This window comes from Drosophila virilis, chromosome 2 (genome assembly GCF_030788295.1).
Source record: "Drosophila virilis strain 15010-1051.87 chromosome 2, Dvir_AGI_RSII-ME, whole genome shotgun sequence".
Classification (NCBI taxonomy): Eukaryota; Metazoa; Arthropoda; class Insecta; order Diptera; family Drosophilidae; genus Drosophila; species Drosophila virilis.
The window spans coordinates 29,468,446-29,488,661 of record NC_091544.1 but is presented as its reverse complement, the minus strand read 5'-3'; the positions used below and the strand labels follow the sequence as shown (position 1 = coordinate 29,488,661).

At 43.4% G+C, this 20,216-nt stretch overlaps 8 protein-coding genes and 1 long non-coding RNA gene across 15 annotated transcripts; 5 read left to right on the top strand and 4 right to left on the bottom strand.

The window, feature by feature from the left end:
- Positions 1 to 31: 31 nt before the first annotated feature.
- Positions 32 to 3,023, bottom strand: Son (Son RNA binding protein). The gene is made up of 3 exons (XM_002056333.4): positions 2,905 to 3,023; positions 834 to 2,746; positions 32 to 768 (listed from the first exon to the last, which is right to left on the bottom strand). Exons 2-3 carry the CDS (start codon positions 2,727 to 2,729, stop codon positions 109 to 111), a joined length of 2,556 nt encoding a protein of 851 aa, XP_002056369.1. The 5' UTR covers positions 2,730 to 2,746; positions 2,905 to 3,023; the 3' UTR covers positions 32 to 108.
- Positions 2,980 to 6,039, top strand: Kap-alpha3 (karyopherin alpha3). Of its 2 annotated transcripts, none has more exons than XM_002056332.4 (6): positions 2,980 to 3,117; positions 3,486 to 3,673; positions 3,738 to 4,118; positions 4,613 to 5,443; positions 5,506 to 5,679; positions 5,745 to 6,039. In XM_002056332.4, the coding sequence occupies exons 2-6, from the start codon at positions 3,614 to 3,616 to the stop codon at positions 5,838 to 5,840; spliced, it is 1,542 nt and encodes a 513-aa protein (XP_002056368.1). In that variant the 5' UTR covers positions 2,980 to 3,117; positions 3,486 to 3,613; the 3' UTR covers positions 5,841 to 6,039. The 2 variants fall into 2 exon arrangements, with proteins under 2 accessions (XP_002056368.1, XP_032289429.1); XM_032433538.2 differs by having other exon boundaries at positions 2,983 to 3,117; positions 3,483 to 3,673.
- A 37-nt stretch (positions 6,040 to 6,076) lies between these two features.
- Positions 6,077 to 7,189, bottom strand: LOC138910894 (uncharacterized). Its single transcript, XR_011416072.1, has 2 exons — positions 6,740 to 7,189; positions 6,077 to 6,606 (listed from the first exon to the last, which is right to left on the bottom strand). It is a non-coding gene; the product is annotated as an uncharacterized lncRNA (long non-coding RNA).
- A 920-nt stretch (positions 7,190 to 8,109) lies between these two features.
- Positions 8,110 to 9,517, top strand: LOC6632762 (mitochondrial pyruvate carrier 2). Its single transcript, XM_002056331.4, has 3 exons — positions 8,110 to 8,382; positions 8,458 to 8,498; positions 8,961 to 9,517. Exons 1-3 carry the CDS (start codon positions 8,211 to 8,213, stop codon positions 9,219 to 9,221), a joined length of 474 nt encoding a protein of 157 aa, XP_002056367.1. The 5' UTR covers positions 8,110 to 8,210; the 3' UTR covers positions 9,222 to 9,517.
- A 94-nt stretch (positions 9,518 to 9,611) lies between these two features.
- Vps45 (vacuolar protein sorting 45) lies at positions 9,612 to 11,683 on the top strand. Its single transcript, XM_002056330.4, has 3 exons — positions 9,612 to 9,785; positions 9,849 to 10,047; positions 10,110 to 11,683. The coding sequence occupies exons 1-3, from the start codon at positions 9,693 to 9,695 to the stop codon at positions 11,540 to 11,542; spliced, it is 1,725 nt and encodes a 574-aa protein (XP_002056366.3). The 5' UTR covers positions 9,612 to 9,692; the 3' UTR covers positions 11,543 to 11,683.
- Positions 11,684 to 11,744: 61 nt separating this feature from the next.
- Positions 11,745 to 14,746, top strand: LOC6632760 (IQ and AAA domain-containing protein 1-like). Its single transcript, XM_002056329.3, has 5 exons — positions 11,745 to 12,107; positions 12,331 to 13,328; positions 13,385 to 14,293; positions 14,345 to 14,515; positions 14,572 to 14,746. The coding sequence occupies exons 1-5, from the start codon at positions 11,856 to 11,858 to the stop codon at positions 14,744 to 14,746; spliced, it is 2,505 nt and encodes an 834-aa protein (XP_002056365.1). The 5' UTR covers positions 11,745 to 11,855.
- On the bottom strand, positions 14,743 to 15,868 carry LOC6633006 (U6 snRNA phosphodiesterase 1). Of its 3 annotated transcripts, none has more exons than XM_002056328.4 (4): positions 15,651 to 15,864; positions 15,250 to 15,597; positions 15,157 to 15,178; positions 14,743 to 15,090 (listed from the first exon to the last, which is right to left on the bottom strand). In XM_002056328.4, the coding sequence occupies exons 1-4, from the start codon at positions 15,737 to 15,739 to the stop codon at positions 14,773 to 14,775; spliced, it is 777 nt and encodes a 258-aa protein (XP_002056364.2). In that variant the 5' UTR covers positions 15,740 to 15,864; the 3' UTR covers positions 14,743 to 14,772. The 3 variants fall into 3 exon arrangements, with proteins under 3 accessions (XP_002056364.2, XP_015026120.1, XP_070062997.1); XM_015170634.3 differs by having other exon boundaries at positions 15,250 to 15,580; positions 15,651 to 15,860; XM_070206896.1 differs by having other exon boundaries at positions 14,980 to 15,105; positions 15,651 to 15,868.
- A 76-nt stretch (positions 15,869 to 15,944) lies between these two features.
- Positions 15,945 to 18,049, top strand: LOC6633005 (metaxin-1 homolog). 2 transcript variants are annotated; one of them, XR_004303243.2, is made up of 6 exons: positions 15,945 to 16,180; positions 16,283 to 16,429; positions 16,567 to 16,845; positions 17,196 to 17,591; positions 17,648 to 17,741; positions 17,796 to 18,049. XR_004303243.2 is itself a non-coding variant. In XM_002056327.4 (5 exons), exons 1-5 carry the CDS (start codon positions 16,100 to 16,102, stop codon positions 17,865 to 17,867), a joined length of 975 nt encoding a protein of 324 aa, XP_002056363.1. In that variant the 5' UTR covers positions 15,945 to 16,099; the 3' UTR covers positions 17,868 to 18,049. The 2 variants fall into 2 exon arrangements, 1 of the variants encoding a protein (XP_002056363.1); XM_002056327.4 differs by lacking the exon at positions 17,648 to 17,741.
- Positions 18,050 to 18,251: 202 nt separating this feature from the next.
- On the bottom strand, positions 18,252 to 20,107 carry MBD-like (methyl-CpG-binding domain protein 2). Of its 3 annotated transcripts, none has more exons than XM_015170632.3 (3): positions 19,885 to 20,107; positions 19,180 to 19,272; positions 18,252 to 18,946 (listed from the first exon to the last, which is right to left on the bottom strand). In XM_015170632.3, exons 1-3 carry the CDS (start codon positions 19,993 to 19,995, stop codon positions 18,449 to 18,451), a joined length of 702 nt encoding a protein of 233 aa, XP_015026118.1. In that variant the 5' UTR covers positions 19,996 to 20,107; the 3' UTR covers positions 18,252 to 18,448. The 3 variants fall into 3 exon arrangements, with proteins under 3 accessions (XP_015026118.1, XP_002056362.1, XP_015026119.1); XM_002056326.4 differs by having other exon boundaries at positions 18,252 to 18,932; positions 19,197 to 19,610; positions 19,865 to 20,105; XM_015170633.3 differs by lacking the exon at positions 19,180 to 19,272 and having other exon boundaries at positions 18,252 to 18,932; positions 19,865 to 20,101.
- Positions 20,108 to 20,216: the final 109 nt, after the last annotated feature.

The window sequence follows — 20,216 nt, the reverse complement described above, 5'->3', positions numbered from 1 at the left end:
ATCTCTGCTGTTACTTGACCAAACAATATATATATTTTTTTTTTTTCTAACTAAACACTTACAATAGGCAGAAATTAAGAATGCCGCCAGCAGATCAAAGATTTCCTACTAACTGGGCGGCAAAATACCCAAAGCTCGTAAACACAACTTGGCCGCATTCAGTTTGGCTTCCTTTTTGCTGTTGCAGCCCTGGGCGGGCGTATATGTCTGTCCATTTATCTCCACGGAGAAGCGAAACATGCGGCTGTGCGAGGGACCTGAATCGTCCCTTAGCGTATATTGCGGTGGCGTCCATTTGTTTTTCGATGTCAGTTCGTTGAGCACACAAACCGGATGCTTGTCGTGGGCGGTGAGCGCAGCCTGTGCGATATTTGTAGCACTTGTGTTTTTGGGTGCACGTGGGGCCTGGGCGCGAGCCGGTGGCTGTTTAAGATCTTCGCGGGAGATTAGGCCACGCTTGTCCAGCTTAACCGTCAACTGCAGTGGCTGCAGTGAGCCGGTCTTGCTGCGTCCCAAGCCCTCGCCCGGCTTCCAGCCCATTTTCTGCAATAGAGCCATGCCCATGCCGCCCGTAACGGGCTTGTTTGAAGTAAGCTGATCTCGGCGCGCCCACAGCTGCGGCCCGCTATTCAGCTCATGTACCTTCATCACCTGAGCACCAGTGCTGCCCGTAAACTGGCCGGGCAAAAATTTTGAAGACGCCCACGAAGACATGTCCCGCTGCGCATTGAACATCATTTTCAGAGCCTCAGAATCGGCAGGATTATCCTGTTGAACGTTTAACATATTAGTAGTAAGATCTTTTTATTGGATTTAAGTTACCAGCTGCTTACCTGCAGGCGTCGTATGGCACTCAAACGCTGTGTAATAATGCTGGACACATCCATGCTTGGCGCCGTGGCCTGCGGAAATATGGAAGTACTCGGCGCGGCTAGTGCTGTGGATGGTATGGGTACTTCGGGCACAAAAGGTGTTGGCGCTCTGAGAGCCGGCGGCGGCTTCTGGACAACTGCCGGCGGAACAGGAGCAGATGCTGGAGCAGGCACGGGCTGCGGCACGGCCAATGTCAGCATTGCGCTGCTCTGTAGGCTATTGGTCTCGACTGCGCCGGCGACGACATCCGGCTGATTAGTTGCAGACTTGAAGGCGGGCTCCTGCTGCTCCTGATGCGGTATAGTCTTGGCAAAGACATTGCGCTGCACATCTTTGAAAATGTTAGTGGCCTGTTTGGCCGGCGGCAGGGTAGGCAGCGGTGCCAGTGAGTCCTTTGGCTCTACAGGCACCCACACCTCGGACATGCGATGCACCTGACCGGAGGAGACTGGAAATTGCATGGTAATAGCCTTGGTCTGCTCATCGCGACGCGTGGACGGCACTATTGGAGTGGAGTTGCGTATATGCATGACAATGGGCTCGCGCTCCTTTAGCTGAAACGGATGATGAAAGGCCTTGGCATTGCCGTTCTTATCCACATCCGAATCTTCGTCGGAACTAAAATCGGACAACATTTCGCCGTTGGAGATCTTCTTGCAGAAATCTGTTAGATCCTGCACGGTGCGTCCACCGTAGCGCATCTTGAGCAGCACCTTATCCTTTACCTCTGGCGTCATCTCGGCCACTCCGGCCATGTTGCCACGCTTAAACATGCTGATTGCATTGCGACGAGCGATCTCCAGCAAACGCTTTTTATCTATTCCCAAATCTCGGGAACGAGAACGGGAACGCGTTCGCTGCCTGCCGCTCTGGTGACGAGTATTGACACTGTGGCGCTTATTATCGCTGGGTTCCAGCTTGGCGGCGCCGTAGAAACTACGTCGTTCGTTTGCCTTCTCCCGCAGATATGTCTCCTCATCGGACAACGACAATTCGTCGGACTCACGCCGTTCCATCTTTATCTTTGAGGACCTGTTGTTGTTGTTGTTGTTCGCCTTGGAACGCGCATGTTTGTCCTCGTGGTAACCGTTATAGAAGCTATTGTGACCACGTTCACGCTCACGTTCGCGATCTCGCTCCCTCTCCCGATCACGCTCCCGCTCACGTGCTCGTTCCCTCTCCCGTTCGTCACTTTGTTCGTGCTCTACTACTGTTTCCTTCTTGGCCGGCACAGGCGCCTTTTCCTCATCCACTGGCGCGTGTCTTTTGCGATTTTCCGTCCGTTCCTCCGCCTTGACTGTAACCGAGCTCGTCCTTTCCTTAGACTTTTCGCGATCTTTATCCTTGAGCTTGTCTTTGCTGTCCTTATGTTTGTGCTTGTGCTTCTTCCGCTTGTGCTTGTGCTTAGACTTTTCCTCAGCGGGCGCCACATCTGTATCGCTACATTCCCCATCGGATCTGGTCGGCTTGCTGCGCGACTTTTTCTTCTTCTCTTTTTTTGATTTCTTGTGTTTCTTCAACAGATTTTTGTCGTCCAGCAGCTCCACGGGCGGTGCCGCATTGAACACGCTAAATAGCTCGGCGAGTATTTCATTGGAGGATTTCACTGGCGCTATTTGCTTTTTATCGTCTTGCGATGAGTCGTTGCTGTTGCTCGCGTCGCTGTCGGTGCCCGATGCCGTTGGGGGCGTGGTACTTTCAGTTTTGACATTCGCATTTATTGCGACAAGTTTCGCCTCGATCTCTGCATCAATCTTCTCACGTTTCACCATGACGGACAGTGGTACATCTCCTGCGGGCGTTGATTGTTGTGGCTGCTGCTCCAGCGTGCTGGCGCTCTCCGTATTTTCAGTCATTATCGCATCGGCGTCATCTGATAGCGTTTAAGAAATTGCATGCACATCGAACAACATGCAGCGAATATAATTAATATGTGCATATATACAGAAATGGTTTAGTTTTTGCACGCCTAAATCATATCAATCGATAGATTTGATGGCCAAAATATTACAAAAAATATATTGCACATACCTAATAGTGATGTTACAATAACGATACATTTTTTTGCAGCTATGTAGCTGTAAGTTGACAGCCCTGTCAATTTGAAGCGCAGCCAACTTTAGTCACGTCGCTGTCACGAATTGCAATTTTTATATCAAAAAAAAAAGAAAAGGTTTAATCACTATATCATAGGCCTGTACGGTGTCAGTCCAGCGATAATTACGGAGAACACAAGTTGAAAATGTAAGTGAATATTTCGACAACTCTATTTTACAATGGTGATTCGTACACCTGGCTGTAAATTGGCAACGTTTTTAAACGCCATTTCTTTTTATTTCTTTTTCCTCTTCGCCTGGTGGCTTTGCCCTCCTCCTCTTTCTTCTCTTTTGCCACTGTCATTGTCATCGTGCTGCCCGTGCTGCTCTGCCATGCAACTGTGTTGGTTCTCTCGATGTCGATTTTGTCGGAACGAACGAACGGACGTCTGTCTACGCTACTCTCTGCCATGCCCGTGCTCTGGCCTTATGATTGTGTCGGTATTTGTCTGTGTGTATGTGCGTTTCTATGTGGTTAAATTTTCGTTGCGCGTGTAATTGAAATAACTGAAGCAGAAGTGGACAACGAATAAAATATAAAAGCCACGAACTTATTTAGAAAATTAACAGGAAAGGCATTTCGATTTAGATTGCAAGTTGTTGGAAGTCGCATATATACACATATACACACATAAACAGTGAAAATGACATCGCTGGATCAAAATCGCTTGCAAAACTTTAAAAACAAAGGAAAGGATCAAGATGTATGTTGCGCTTCTCTATTGGTTTGCATTAATTAATTACAATTAATTAATTACTAATTAACAGGAGATGCGTCGTCGCCGCAATGAAGTTACCGTGGAATTGCGCAAAAATAAGCGCGACGAAACGATTCTGAAGCGTCGCAATGTGCCCAACCTGGACTCCAACACAGATGAGGATGAGCAATTGCCCAACTCGATAAATCTCAAGAAACTTGCTCAGGCCGCCGCTGATCCATCGAAACCGGATCAACAGTTGGCCGCCGTTCAAGCGGCACGCAAATTGCTATCATCGGACAAAAATCCACCCATCAATGATCTGATCAACAGCGATATATTGCCCATTCTGGTTGAATGCCTGAAGCAACATAATCACACAATGCTCCAGTTTGAGGCCGCATGGGCATTGACCAACATTGCATCAGGGACTTCCGATCAAACCAATCAGGTGAGTTGTCGATAACCTTCAACGTAATATTACAGAATTTAGCAGATTGTGCGTAATTTAGGTATATTTTATATACAATATAAAATACATAAATTTATTGGTTTCGTTTGTACCTAAAAAAGCCATACATGATAAAGTAGATGTTGGCTCATACCTAGATGATCTTTGAATTATCAAGCTTGATTTACATCACAAGAAAGATATTTCCTATACAAATTTCATTAATTTAGCTTGGCAAATAAATCTGCCCTGAATACTATTCTATAATATCTGTATATACGGTATAAACAAATAGAGAGGGCATCGAATATTTCACAGGTTCTGTGCTTAAGAAATACAAACATTTGTATTTACATTTACATATATACTGATACATTTATATATGTAATACATATTGCTGATATAGCTATTAGAAAACAAAATGAATTATCAGATTTGTCAGCAGTTGAAAACCCGCATCTATAATATTTGTCAATATATATGTTTTTTTGCAGGTGGTTGCTGCAGGTGCTGTGCCGCTCTTCCTTCAATTACTGAACTCACCCGCTCCGAATGTCTGCGAACAAGCCGTATGGGCGCTGGGCAATATCATTGGCGATGGACCCTTGTTGCGTGATTTCGTTATTAAGCTTGGCGTTGTGCAGCCGCTGCTGTCGTTCATTAAGCCCGATATACCCATATCTTTCTTACGTAATGTCACCTGGGTGATTGTGAATTTGTGCAGAAACAAGGATCCGCCGCCACCAGCTGCCACAATACATGAAATCCTGCCTGCACTCAATGTGCTGATCCATCACACTGACACAAACATCTTGGTCGATACGGTTTGGGCCATCAGTTATTTGACCGATGGCGGCAACGAACAAATCCAAATGGTTATCGATAGCGGTGTGGTCCCCAAGCTGATACCGCTGCTGGGCAACAGCGAGGTTAAGGTACAGACGGCAGCATTGCGTGCTGTGGGCAACATTGTTACCGGATCGGATGAGCAGACACAAGTGGTACTCAATTACGATGCACTATCGTATTTCCCAGCGCTGCTGTCGCATCCGAAGGAAAAGATACGCAAGGAAGCTGTCTGGTTTCTATCGAACATCACCGCCGGCAACGAATCCCAGGTGCAGGCTGTCATCAATGTTGGCCTGCTGCCGAAAATCATTGACAACCTAAGCAAGGGCGAATTCCAGACACAGAAAGAGGCAGCTTGGGCCATAAGTAATCTAACCATTAGCGGCAGACCCGAGCAAGTGTTTACATTAATCAAGGAGGGTGTTATACCGCCATTCTGCGATCTGCTCTCGTGCCAGGACACACAAGTGATCAATGTAAGCTGAAATCATAAATAATACAACTGGCATCTAATATTCACTAATGTTGATTTTTGCAGGTTGTGCTGGATGGTCTCAACAATATGCTCAAAGTGGCTGCATCACATGTGGAGGAGGTTGCCAATTTGATTGAGGAATGCGAAGGACTCGCCAAAATTGAACGTCTGCAAAACCATGAGAATATTGAGATCTACAAGCTGGCATACGAAATTATTGAGAAATACTTTACAGAGGTAGGACATTTAACTTGTAGCTGCTTCAGCAAAATATTAACCCCCTCCCCACTTGGCATTTGCAGGGCGAACAATCTAACCTGGCACCGACTTCTGATGGCACAGAATACAACTTTGATCCGAATACAGACAAACTACCAATGAACTCGTTCAACTTTTAATACCAATGGCTGAGACCAGTACCGTATGCACACACAAAAAACAAACACACACACACACTTCTGATTTGGTGTATACTCGATTGAAAGCATAAAGCAATACGATTTCGAGCGATACTCTGCCCATTTACCAACAAAAAAACAACAGCCACACTGACAGCGAAAAAAAAGGATAATTATTATGCACATTCTATATGACAGCTTGGTTATATTATACAATAACAATTATACATACACACACAAACACACGAACTAAAATCGTTGCAGCAAAACAGTTTTTTTTTTTAAATAATTTGTGTTTTCAAACATACATAACTCTATGTATGTCAACATATAACAAAATAAGAACGAAAAAAATTATGATTTGTTAAACTTTGTCTGATGCATGTTGCAATAGCGAAATCCTTTTTTAGATTATTTATGTTTTCATTCAATTGAATAAGTTTAAAAATCATATGTCATTCAATATTTAGTATATACTTCTTCAAACGGGCTGTAAAGGCGCAAACGAAATATTGCAACTGCAACAAATGTGCTAAAAAATAAAGCAAAAATAACAATAACAAACAAAAAATTACACAGGAATGATAAAATTTGTAGAACTATTTGATTTGTAATGAATAATTTTAATGACATGTACGCCTTTGATTTGTAATTGAAATTACATATACATTTCTAACATGAAAAACGATAAAAAAAAAGCGGACATATTCTCCAGTTTTATTTACATTTACAGGAAAATTCTAAACATTCACCTGATGTGTGCAGTCTAAAAAGAAAATAAGAAAACACTTGTGTTTATTTGTCTGCGGCTTTAAGGTGGGGCAAACAGCTAATCAAGTTACAGAAGGTGTACATACATACACGTGTATATACGCACAGGCATAAATATATGTACGTACGGTATATGTTGATGCGCAATAGGCGCTCCAAAATGTATATATAATTCATCAATTTTGCCACACTGTGCTGAGAGTTGATTGTTTGCTTTGTATATGTAAATCACACGATGTGTATACATATTCCAATTTGATAGAGGCTGTGCAACACATACACACATAGCATTAGGGTGAGCCTTACCGACACGATAAGTGTTGGGTAGTTAATCCATTAACCAGCTTAGACCAAACAATTATCGATGGGTACACAAAAATGTTCTAAAACACTCAGATAATATCGATTGATCTTGAAGTTATGTACTATTCGATAGTTTTTAGTTCAAGTTTTTTTCATTTTTCATCAATTTGCGAAAGCTTTCCGTAGCTTCATTTAAAATCATTTGTGAGTCACAAAACGCTAATGTATGTCATCTTTAAATATTAACGCTTAAAACACATTAAATTTATAGAAAATTCTTTAAAGATTTTTGAAAACATTCAATATTAAATTGGTAGACTTTTCAGACGATTCACGACTTCTAAAGCTCATAGTCTCTAAGTTGGTATAAACTAAAGTGTTTTTTAAGTGTCTTGACCTTTTCGTCATGCAAGGGTTTAAGTCCAATTTGAGCTGGGTTTTAAATTTGCTGTCTACAAATTGATTTGATTTGCTTCTGGAATTGTTGTGGACTTTTATTTATTGTAGTTTTTCAAATGGATCAAATAAAACATTATATAGGTTATTTTTTAGTCGCTTCTAAAAGTATCACGTGCAATGAAAAAAGCTTTATGTAGCTTTGAATTTGTTGGCGCATTTACAAAGAAGTGGTTTATTAACATGATTTTAAAACGCGCTACATATACATACAGATATGTGCTTGGCGAGCAAGTACACACATGCATACATACATATGTATAAGATTGTCGCGTGATGCAGTCAGAGCAAAAAGCGACACAACCTGCATTTGAATGTCTATTTTTAGAATTGTATAAATGTATTTGTGAATGCATTTAAGTGCGTATTTAGCTGCTTCCGTCAACGATGCTCTGCGGAAATTGGCACTGGCATTAAACGATTGTCAAGGCCAAGGACGTTGCGTTTCCCATTTGAGTTGAGAGTTTTACGGGAAAATAGAGCAGTCTGAAAGTGGATCGTCAAACCAGTTTTTGTTGTTCTTTTTGTTTCTGTTGGAATATTTGGAAAGTAAAAAACTCATGTAATAGCGCTCTCAGCTGTTTTTGCGTGTGTGTGTATAAGTGTGTGTGTATAAGTGTGAGCTCTCGCGCCCCCTCATACCCGCTCTCATATGCACACAATGAGAGCAAGAGCGCCGACGCTAATGTTAATCAAGTCAACGCGCTTTCGTTATTCACACAGGTCCGCCACTGAATCAGTTTAGTACGGGTAAGGCTGTCTGTCCGTACACTAGTCACTGCTCGCAGTTGTCTGAATTATATTTCTGCCTGAAATCGCCGCTGATTTCGCACAAACAAAATGTCGTCGACCGCCGTACAGCCGCCACCACCCGCACCCGCACCGCCGCCACCCTCATCAGCTGCTGCCGCTGCTGGAAAGGGCATCCATACAAAGCTCTACAATGGCTTGATTGGTGTCTGCGACAAATTTGTGCCAGCTAAAATGCGGCCACTTTGGATGCATCCTGCAGGTGGGCTAAATTCAACAACAACAATTAAATGAAATATACCACGTGTCGCATTTGCTTAACATAAACCGTTTTTAGGTCCAAAAACGATTTTCTTCTGGGCACCAATTTTCAAATGGGTAAGTTACCTATCAGACAGACTGACGGACAGCCTGTTACATAATTTCGACTGCGTGACCTTCGCTAATTTTCATTATCTCTGTCTGCTGCTGATATACAAAATCTAATGACATTAATACAGATATCTGCGAGTGTGTGCGAATTGCTTTTTATGATTATTTGTTTATTCGAGCAGAATAATCTTGTTGGGTGTTGTTTTAGACAGCTGCCCGTTTAGAGAGCGCACGCGATAAGTCTACATCAGGGTTTGTTAGTGTGTGTTTATGTGTGTGTGTGTGTGGTTGTATGTGTGGAAATTTTTATTGCTTTATAAGTATTTATTTACATATATTTATTTTATTGCACACGCCAAAATGACGATAGCATAAGCTAGCGCTGTAATCGCAACTTTTAATGTTAATTAACATGAATATGTTTACTTTTGTTAATGTTTTAATTTTTTTCTATCAACGTAAAAATAGGGTCTAGTCGCCGCTGGACTAAGTGATTTGGCCCGTCCTGCGGACACCATTTCCGTTTCTGGATGCGCTGCACTGGCTGCGACGGGTATTATCTGGTCACGGTATTCGCTGGTGATTATACCGAAAAATTACAGTTTGTTTGCCGTCAATTTGTTTGTGGGCCTAACGCAATTGGTACAATTGGGACGTGCGTATAACTATCAGTTGGAGCAGGAAAAGCTGAAGAAAGAGCAGAGTGAAAAGCCAGCGATAACTCAATGAACCACTGCACAAAGCTGACCCTTGGATGTGAACACGCACACCGTATAACATAACAGACGCATATCGAACCACTGCGTTTTATATTAAGTTGTTTAAGTTTCAGCGACTGACCATTTTTAATCGGTGGTTTATTGTTGCCTTACAAAACGTGATTCGTATTACTTAAGTTTGTAAATGTTGGAGGCTTCGCGTATATTTGTAATTACTTGTAGCTTTAATAGACTTTTTGTGATTTCTGTCAAGTAAAAAGAGAAATAAACAAATACATTCTCAGGACTGTAGATGGTAATGTAAAATGAACGAGCTTTTAAGTTGAATCGTGGCGCGCTTGCGCCGCTCGATAAGTATCGATAACTAATGAGTACTTTGGCTGAGGTGTGTGATATAAACTCTACACAATGCTGTCAACAGCTGTTCACACAAATAAAATATTTGCAATTTGATGCGCTTAGTAAAAAACTAGCTTCAATTATGAATTTAATAAGTGGTATTAAATTGTACATTGAAAAGATGTGCACAGAGTCTGGACCGGGCATGAAAATTATATTGCTAGACAAGGAGACGGTAATAAGAATCCCATTTTGCATGTGACTAATTTTTCACTGCCAACTTTTTAATATTTTTTAGACAAGCATAATTTCTATGGCCTTTAGCCAATCTGATATGTTGCAACGCGAGGTCTATCTCTTCGAACGCTTGGATTCCGGCCGTTCCAACGAGCGTTTGAAGTATCTCAAGTGCATTGTTTTCATACGCCCCACAAAGCAAAACATCCAGCTGCTGGCCAATGAGCTTCGCAATCCGAAATATAGCTCCTATTTTATATGTAAGTGTGCTATAACAGTTGCCAAGGATTGCCTGATAACGTAAATTAATCCTGTTATATAGACTTCAGCAACATTATACCACGCACTGATATCAAATACCTTGCTGAGTGCGATGAGTCAGAGTCGGTGCGCGAAGTGAAAGAATTGTATGCGGATTATTTGTGCGTTAATCCCAATTTATTTTCCATAAACATGCCGAATTGCATGACAAACCTTAACTGGCTGCCAGACGCATTGACTCGCAGCGTGCAGGGCATTACGGCCGTGCTGCTATCGCTAAAACTTAATCCGGTCATACGCTATCGCGCCGGATCGCAGGTGGCGCAGCTGCTGGCCAAGTTGATCTACGATCAAACGACCAAGGAATCATCGCTATTTGATTTTCGCGGCAATGTGGATGGTGCTGCGCCACCTTTGCTCTTGCTGCTGGATCGTAGGGATGATCCAGTAACACCCTTGCTACATCAGTGGTCGTATCAGGCCATGGTGCATGAGCTACTCAATATACGCAACAATCGAGTCGACTTGTCTGAGCGTCCCAATGTGCCCAAAGAGTTCAAGGAGCTGGTGCTATCCGGTGATCAGGATGAGTTTTATGGCAGCAACATGTATGCAAACTATGGTGAAATTGGCTCCACAATTAAACAGCTAATGGAGGAGTTTCAGCGCAAGGCAAACGATCACAAGAAAGTCGAGAGCATAGCCGATATGAAGAACTTCATTGATTCCTATCCGCAGTTCAAGAAAATGTCGGGCACCGTGCAAAAGCATTTGTGCGTCATGGGTGAGTTGTCCAGCATATCCAATAAGCGTAATCTGTTCGAAGTATCCGAACTGGAGCAGGAGATTGCCTGCAAGGCGGAGCATTCGGCACAGCTGCAGCGCATCAAGAAACTGATAGCCGACGAGCGCGTCAACGTTGATGATGCCATCAAATTGGTAGCACTGTATGCATTGCGCTACGAGCGCCATGCGAATTGCGATACATCCGGTCTCCTGCAGATAATCAAGACACGCGGCGGTAACACACAAATTGTGCCCGCTTTGATTGAGTATGCGGGCATGCATGTGCGCCAGGGCGATTTATTTAATATGGTGCGCATCACGGATGCCGTCAAGTTGACAAGGATTCTGATCAAGGGCCTCAAGGGTGTGGAGAATGTGTTCACACAGCACACGCCGCTTCTGAAGGAAACACTGGATGATGTCTTCAAAGGCCGCGAGCTGGAACCAGTTTATCCAGCCATCAATTCGGAGCTTGTGCCATACCGAAGGCCACCACAAGAGGTGGTTGTCTTTATCATCGGTGGCGCCACCTACGAGGAAGCCCTCACAGTACATCAGCTCAATAATGCCGGCTATAGGGTGATTCTGGGCGGCACCACCATACACAATTCCCAGAGTTTCATTAACGAAGTGCTGGCAGCCACAAGCGGCACCCAATTCAAACATACCAAATCCATGTTAAAATATTGCTCCCCAGATAACATATAAGAGCCAGAGCTTATTCCTTTTCAAAAAAAAACCTATTGCTATTGTTAACTATTTATGTATAATCTAATCCATTTATTATATTTTTAATTCTTTGCTAAATACTATGTAAAAAATATATGTAACATACTTTATATATACATAAAGAGATAAAATTAGCTACGTTTTGTAGTTGTTCAAAAAATGATTGCCTAAAGCAAATGTAAACAACTACAGGGTAGGGTTCTCTATTGCCATGACAATGGTTGCGCCGGCTGCCCAATGCACCTGCAAAAACTAATCATAAATAACAAACATTGTGAAAATTAAGCTAGCCATGTCCAGCACCTATTTCAACGAGATCTGGCATCAGGCGCAGCACGAATGCGAGCAACTGGCCATTATCGACTATGAGCGACAGCACCAAAATGTGGACACCACGGTGGCCACCATAAGTGGTGTTGCCGGTGTCATTACCAGCTCCGTGGCCGCTGCGGCCGAATCTAAAGCCCTGCTGCAGGCCAGCCTCTATGAGTTCTATCTGCGCTACATATGCCTGAGCAATCGCCTGGAGGAAGTCTATGATAATGCAAGTATCAGGGCTTATTGCTCGAGAAGAAAGAATCCATTTAGATGATTCGTAGGTCATTATTGGACCTGGGAATCCGCCCAAACACATTACACAAAGAGTTGGAATATGTTTTTATTTATTCCTTGATTCAGATGAGCTTTAACATTTTTTATTAAAGTGAAAATTAATTATTTATCTAAGTGAAGTTCTTCTTCCCGATTCCCCATATCTTGCACCGCAGATGATTCAACCCCAGAAACGTGAATTGGTGCGTAAGCTGTTGGACGCTTGCCTGGGCCGTGTCGTTGAACTGAAACATGATCTGGTTAACATTGATCTCATGGAGTTCAGCTACAATGACGAGGTGGTGGAGCGTCTGCGTCTTACGCCCATAGAAACGGAACTGCGCATTCCACGCTACTTTTTGCGCGAGCGTGAACAGGAGCTGGAGTTCCGTAAGCGCACCATGCATGAGCTTCTGATTAAGTTGGGCTGGCTGGAGGAGCATGCCCTGGAAGAGCCGCTCACCGAGATCGAGGCCATACGACTGCTGCAGATGCACGAGCGTGCGCGTCAGGGTCGTCTCCGTGCGCACTTTATGAAGGAGATACGCAAGGAAAAGGGCAAAATGGAGGATCGGAGCGATAAGGAGCGTACCGACTCCGGCCTACTGGCAGCCATGAAAATACAGAAAATGTGGCGGGGCCATACGGCACGTCGCATCACCCGACGCCGTAAGATGGATGAGATGATACTGATTGGCATGGTTCCGCCACCGGCGTCGGTGCTCAAGGAACGTGCCGATAAGGTGCAGAGGCACAACGCGACAGACGTGCGACGCCGGTATGTTGCACAACAAGCCTATGCGGCGCAGTTCGAGGCGCGCCAGGTGGCCATACAGGAGGAGATTAGGCTGAAGCATGGCCCCACCATGAAGGAGGATATTGCCGATGAAATACGCGCCTGGATAAAGGATTGTTATGACAAGACGGGTAAGCTGCCCGATTTCCCCTCAGAGGATCAGGGCGGTTCGCTGCACATATTCAGTCGTCCCGGTACAGAGAGCGAGCACAGTCGCTCCTCGGCGCGTTCTTCCAAGGAGTCGCGCAAAACCAAGGATAAATCTAAATCGCCGGCGCGCAGCGGTGATTTGAATGTTAATGAAAATCAGGATGAGGATATGAACTTTCAACCGGCTCCATCGGTTTGCCTGCCCGATATACGTGCGGAAATTGAATAGTAAGCAATCCCAAGAGATTCTAATCCAATCAAAAAAATAAATAGTCCTTTCACAGCTTCAATGACACCTGGCGTGACAAGGATGAGTCGGGCGTGACCAGCCAGGCGCCCTACGAGGACATGATCTATGCCGAAAAGTATCAGGAAGTGGAGCTGGAATTCCGACGCGCCGTCGACGATGTTATGCGCCAAGAGCTCGAGCTACTCCAGACCATGGTGGGCAAAAAAGTCAAGAAAAGCAACAAGAAGACTCGCCGTTCCGGCAAGAAGAACAAAAAGAAGAAGGAAAAGGATCTGACCCCCGATCGGACTACGGAATCGCTGTACGAAGAGCTGGTCACCAATGGCATTATACGCAAGCATCCTGAGCTCAAATTGAAGCAATTTCTGGGCGACAAGGCGCTAACCGCACGCAACGGTACAAATCCTTCTCCGGGTGACATACGCCAGGTGCTTACCGAATACTGCATCCTGCCGCTTGGCTCGGAGGCCATACACAATTGTACGCCACTTATACGGTCTGTACTGCTGGCCGGTCCGCGAGGATCTGGCAAAAAGGCGCTGCTGCATGCCATCTGCACGGAGGTTGGCGCCGTTTTGTTTGACCTAACGCCAGCTAACATTGTTGGCAAATATCCGGGCAAATCTGGATTGATCATGCTTATACATCTAGTCCTTAAAGTGTCCAGGCTTCTGCAGCCGGCGGTTATATACATGGGCGATGCAGAACGTCCGTTTATGAAGAAAATACCCAAAACGGATCGAACCGATCCGAAACGCTTGAAAAAGGATTTGCCCAAGATGATTAAGAATATTGCTCCGGAGGATAGGGTTATCTTTATAGGTACCTCTAACTTGCCGTGGGAGGCGGATCAGAAGCTACTGCAGTCTGTGTACAATCGGTTTATATACATTCCACGTCCAGATTATGGCGCTATGTCGCACGCCTGGAAAACGCTGCTCCAGTGAGTATTGGATATTACTTTGTGGTTGTTCTTAATCCCAATGCTTTGCAGCGAATACTCTGGCGGTATCTCCAATTTGGACACCAGTGCCATGGCCAAAATATCCGATGGATATACCATAGGTGCTGTGGATGCTTGCCTACGCGAGGTGATGACCTGCAAGCGGAAGCTGCAGCTGCGTTCACAACCGTTGACCAACGCGGAGATCATCAATGTGCTCTGGTAGGTATGATGGTTGATCCAGCCAGGCTGTGCTCATCTTTATCTAATCCTTGCAGCGCTCGTGATCCCGTTTATCGGGAGGAAGAAGAGGCCTTCGAATCATGGTGGTCTAAAACGCCGCTGGGTCGACGTAGACAACGCTTTCTGGAACTAGAAGAGGAACGCCTGCTCGAGGAGCAGGCACAGCAGGCCAAACAGGGCAACGGCAACAAAAAGAAAGGCTTAAATTAAGCTAAACACAGTTTCTGAGCTTTCTATTACAATTTTAACTTAAAAATAAAGTCTTTATTGCCGCATTTGCAGCGCAGCTCACGAACGGCAAGTTTGAGCGTCTCATGATCCTCCAGCAGTTGCTGCAACTCCTGCAGCTTATCCTGCAGCAAGAGCTGCTGATCACCAACACACCACAGGAGACTGACATGAAATGAAGGATTGTCATAGAATTGCGCTAGGCGATAGTCACGCATAACCAAGTCAACGGGTCGCAAAAGGGCAGACATTTTTGTCCCATAGGCAGCATCAAGCTGCACGGCCAGAAAGGTTCTCGTACGCTCCTCATTTGTGTAGACTCGTAGCTAGGTGAGAAAATACTTTATACGTCTATAAATCATTAGCCGTCTGTTGCAGCGTAAGGTACATACCAAATTCAGCGTACTGTTGAAGCTGTGTAAATTCAGAGAATATACAACTGGAATATACATTAACAGGATAGTTAAGGGATTAAAACTACGCACCCCACGCAGCTGTGCAACGCCTGCTGCAGCGATCGGTGAAACTCATCAATTTGATGATATTGTAGCACCACAGTTTTGCTCAAACTCAGATGTAGTGATTCATTGGCCCTTAGCTCCAGGTCCGGGGAAAGCCTCTTTATAGCTTCTATTTGAAAATCCTCCAGCTGCTCGGCACAAGCCAGAACGGGCATATAAACAAAAGTTGCCCAATTGCCGCGCTCGTGCTTAAAGCTACGTATGCGCCCGCCATGTAACTCAGAATTATCAAAATCGTCCTCCTGCTCCTCATCTTCGGCAGGTTTTGTTATCTTAGAGCCCAGCAAAGAAACAGCTGCGGGTAACGCCGGTCTTGCGGGTTTTTAATTAAGGAAACATAGTATATTAAAACTAATTAACATTACCTCTTCAGACTGATCGGCGCAGGAGCTTTGTTTTCTGTTTCGTCGCTTTCTGAGCTTGAGCTGTTGCCATAATCCACCAGAGCCATCATGCTGATAAGTTTTCTTTATTTTTTTTATTTACATGTATTTTGCTACTCTTGCCACCATTTTAAAGAGTGACCATATGTCTAGATAAAATCCATATTTTGTAGGTGACAAGACATTTCGACTTTTTCTATGGTATTTTTGTGGAATATAATATTTTTTAATTTCGGCTATTTTTGAATTTTCTGCCTACGTTCACACTCGCACTGAGTGTCAATCAAAAGTCTCTCTCCAAATCGTCCGGCACATTTAGGCAGATCTATTTATTTTTTGATTAATATTTTTCAACAATGCAAATGCATGTGCATTGCTAAACGACCGACAAAAGAGTGTATTTAGTGACTAGAAATATAAAGAAGCACAAAATGCAATTAGGCTCCAAGCTTCATGTGTACAAGGGCGAGTGGGGACTGCCGTCCATTGATTTCGAATGTATGCGTGCCTTGGTAAGTTCAGTTGCATCACAATCAGCAACTCCTCGCTATCAGCAATATCAACTGGTATTTATATATATTAATATATTTGTCATTTGACGAAATTGTTGACAGTGTCTGCTGCGCTTCACCCGCTGCCCCATGGACATTGAAACAAACACAAACCCATTGCGTTCGGGCGCTGGAAAATTGCCCTATCTACAGATTGGCAATGATAAATTTCTTGGATATAAGGAAATTAAACGCGTGCTGGATCTAGAGGTGAACAAAGCATGAAATAGCCGGGTGAATAAACCTGTTGTCTATTTATAGCACGTGCCGCAGCTCTTACTTATCTCTGCATTTATTCCAATTGAGCGCAAAATTCATTTGATGTTCTTTTTTTTTGTATATTTCAGGGTTATCCGGTCGATGCGCACTTAAATATAAAACAAAAGCACTTGTCCACCACATACTCGAACTGGGTATTCACACAACTGCATGCCTACTACCATTACTTCCTGTACGGTGAACCCCACAACTATGATACAACCACACGTGGCTTGTACGCAAAGCGCACACCATTCCCATTTAATTTCTACTATCCTTCAACTTACCAGCGCGAAGCCACCGATGTAGTCCAGGTGCTGGGTGGTTTCGACATTAACGATAAGCTGGAGAAGCATGAGGCCGAATATGTAAGTGTATACCCATTAAACCCATTGAAGCAAACATATTTAATGTCATTAAGTTTATATCTATAAAAACATAGTACACAGTTTGGAAGCTAACTTGATAATACTTCGCGTAGAAACCCTTTATTATATAGGCTGACGTTGGAAGAATTTGTCAAACGAAAAACTCTTGTGTACTACGTTTTTATGTTTTGTTTTGATTTCGTCATCAAACTCAGCAATTTTGGGTTTCACATAAGTCCTTATATGGAAGACAAAACTGTCCCTAGCATCGGCCTATTATATGTCTACAGGAAAATTTATACTTCGGCAACCAGATATATTAATTAAATTTATAAATTTCTTGTTTCCAGCTGACAGCTAATGCCAAAAAGTGTGTTAACTTACTTTCTCGTAAATTGGGACGCAAGGTTTGGTTCTTTGGTGACACCTACAGCGAATTGGACGCCATTGTCTACAGTTATTTGGCGATTATTTACAAAATAACACTGCCCAATAATCCGCTACAGAATCACATAAAAGGCTGTCAAAATCTAGTCAATTTCATTAATCGCATCACCAAGGATATATTCCGCAATGAATGTTATAGTTCCACCAAACTAACCAAAGCCTCCAGCCACACAGACAATACGATGACCCCGTCGGAGCGCAAATTCTTGGAGACGGAGCTAAATACAAAGATTGTCGCTGGCGTTGGCGCTGTGCTGGCGATGGGCGCATTTGCAGCTTGGCGTGGCATTTATACCCAGGTAGGCAACAGTTGCGATATTTTAAATCTATTTTCTTAACATCATTTTGCCGCAAGCTCAAGATTAAATATTTTGCTTGACTGCAAAGCGAATGCTGTAATCGAAAAATAAATAGATCAAATTTAAATTTAGGTGCAAACAAATTTTAAGGTAACTTTAAGTTATGTTGATATTTTTTGCTTTATGCACATTTTTCACTTGCAGTTAACACGCTCGTCAACGGATTATGACGGCATCGACTATGAGGACGATGAGTTGGAGGAGGTCTTGGATTAGCTTCAGCTCTGTACATTTATAATTTTAACCAACGATGTATATTTATAAATATTTCGAAAATGAGCGAATCGGAAGGCACAGCAGAAATTTGTCTTTAAGCAATTCGTTAAAAAAGCACGCATATATATTTATGTATATACGATTTGAAGCTATATAAATTAATAATGCGCCCTCCACCATTATTCATTGTTTTTTAAAACTATTTACCCTATATGAAATTGTATGTTTAAAGGAAAAATAAGCAGCAACCAAAGCGTAATAAAACGTACAACTGACGCTGCTAACGTTAATTGTAACTAGATTGAATTATTCAGTTATTTTAATGATATATACCCACAGATGCAATCTTGCATATAGTATATACAGTAACCACCATTTTATATGTGTGTTTTTTGCTTGACTATATTAATGTTTATTAAAAATCTAAGCTAAGTATTAAAATAGTTTTCACATTGATTTTTGCAGAGGAAACGAAAATCAAGCTATTGGTTTACCTCATGAATTGGAAGTGAATATAATAAGTTATACAATATATAGAAGCCATAATGGAATATCTAAGTGAATGACCAAGCTATTGGCATTCATGTCTTGAGCGCATCTTGTAGTTTTCGTCGTGCTACGCCCACGCGATCTTCCTGCTTGCGTATATCATCTTCGGAGATGATAACCGCATGCATTAGCGGTTGTTCAGGATTCATGAAAGCCATCGCATTCTTGGTTAGTTCCGCCTTTGTGGAGCTCTGGCCATGCACGCCGGCATTGAGCATATGCAGCGCTGTGGCCACCGACTGCAATACGGTCTGTTCATTGACATTGGGACCGACGGTGCGTATGGTTTTTGGCAGTGTTATGTCGTCCAGTTCCTCGCCATTGTCATGGCAGGCACGCAAACGCTCCAGACGCTTTTCCCAAAACAGCTGCTTTGGCTTCTCCTGGCCACCGTGTTTGGCATCGTGCTTCACTTTGCTGGGTTCATGATTGCGCACCACGGTCACCGGCTGCTTAAATATGGAGGCAGTCTGTCGTATAGGCGGTACCAGGGAGACATCTGTGCGCAGAGCACGGCTGTAAAAATGGGACTACCAATTAGATATCAGCGTTATGGAAGACGTGTACAAATTTTGACAACACATAAGAAATATGAGAGTACATGCAATAACATATTTGTCGAGTAAGAACTATGAAGGAAAATAGAAAATGATAGCAATTATTTACAATTTGGCCAATTGCTGTGATTGTACTAAGAATTTGATTGGTTAGTTTAACAAAATTAGGTTGATAGGCGCATGCAAGAGCTCGGTCAGCCAAGGACAATCAACTTGGCTATACCTGAATTCAAATTGTTGCTGCTGCTGTTGTTGCTGCTGCTGTTGCTGCTGCTGCTGCTGCTGCTGGCGCAGATTAGCTGCAGATGTTGTCGTCGTTGCTGAAGTCGCTGTTATCGATGCTGCTGGCGTTATCGATGCTGCAATAAACCCACCGCTGCTGTTGTTGTTGCTGAAGCTTTGTGCTTGAGCTCGGCTATATTTACGTTTGAGCGCATTGGCAGCGTTGCCACCTAGGCTAGCGTTACTGATAATGGCGCCCGCTGCATTGCAACGATATAGTGATATGGATGGCGAGGGCATTTGCCGTTGTATTTGCATTTTGCCAGTTTGAAAGTCAAAATTGCTAACGTCGAACATTTCGGCGCTTAATTGGCGTGCTAATTGCGGCTTGCTTTCAATTCTTTTGCCTGTGGGGCTGTACACATCCAATTGGTGAACGGGCAGGTATGGTTGAGGGTAGGTAATGTGTGGTGTGTGTGTGTGTGCGTGTTTGTGTGTGTAGTAAATGTAATAACAAAAAAAGTAGTGAGAGTGAGTTAAACGTATTCGTTATCGCACGTGCACTCGCTGTGTGTATGTGTGTGTTTATATTACAATTTACGTTAGTTTCCAGGTTTCACCTTCACCGTGTACCTGCTTAAAGTTCAGCCAAGTAATTCGCTTGGTTACCTGTAGTAGAATACATCAACGCCCGTGTTACAGCCTGATTTCTTGTGCACTTCCTCGCGCTGCCAGCCCTTTGGTAGTGCGGTGCAATCAACGCGTTTCCTTTCGATTGTAATGCTCGGATTCATTTGCATGCTCCAAATATTTAATTATGTCTGCCCGTTTTGTTTATTTTTTTTTTAACATTCGAAGAGAACGTCTTTTTCGATACTCTTGCTTAGAGAAATATGTACTCACAGGAATAATAGGTGTTAGAAGATTCGCCAGGCACTGACAGTAGTGGCAACAGTTGCCCGTGACGTCACAGTTGCATACGATTATCTATTCTATGATGATTCAGCTCTATTTACATTCT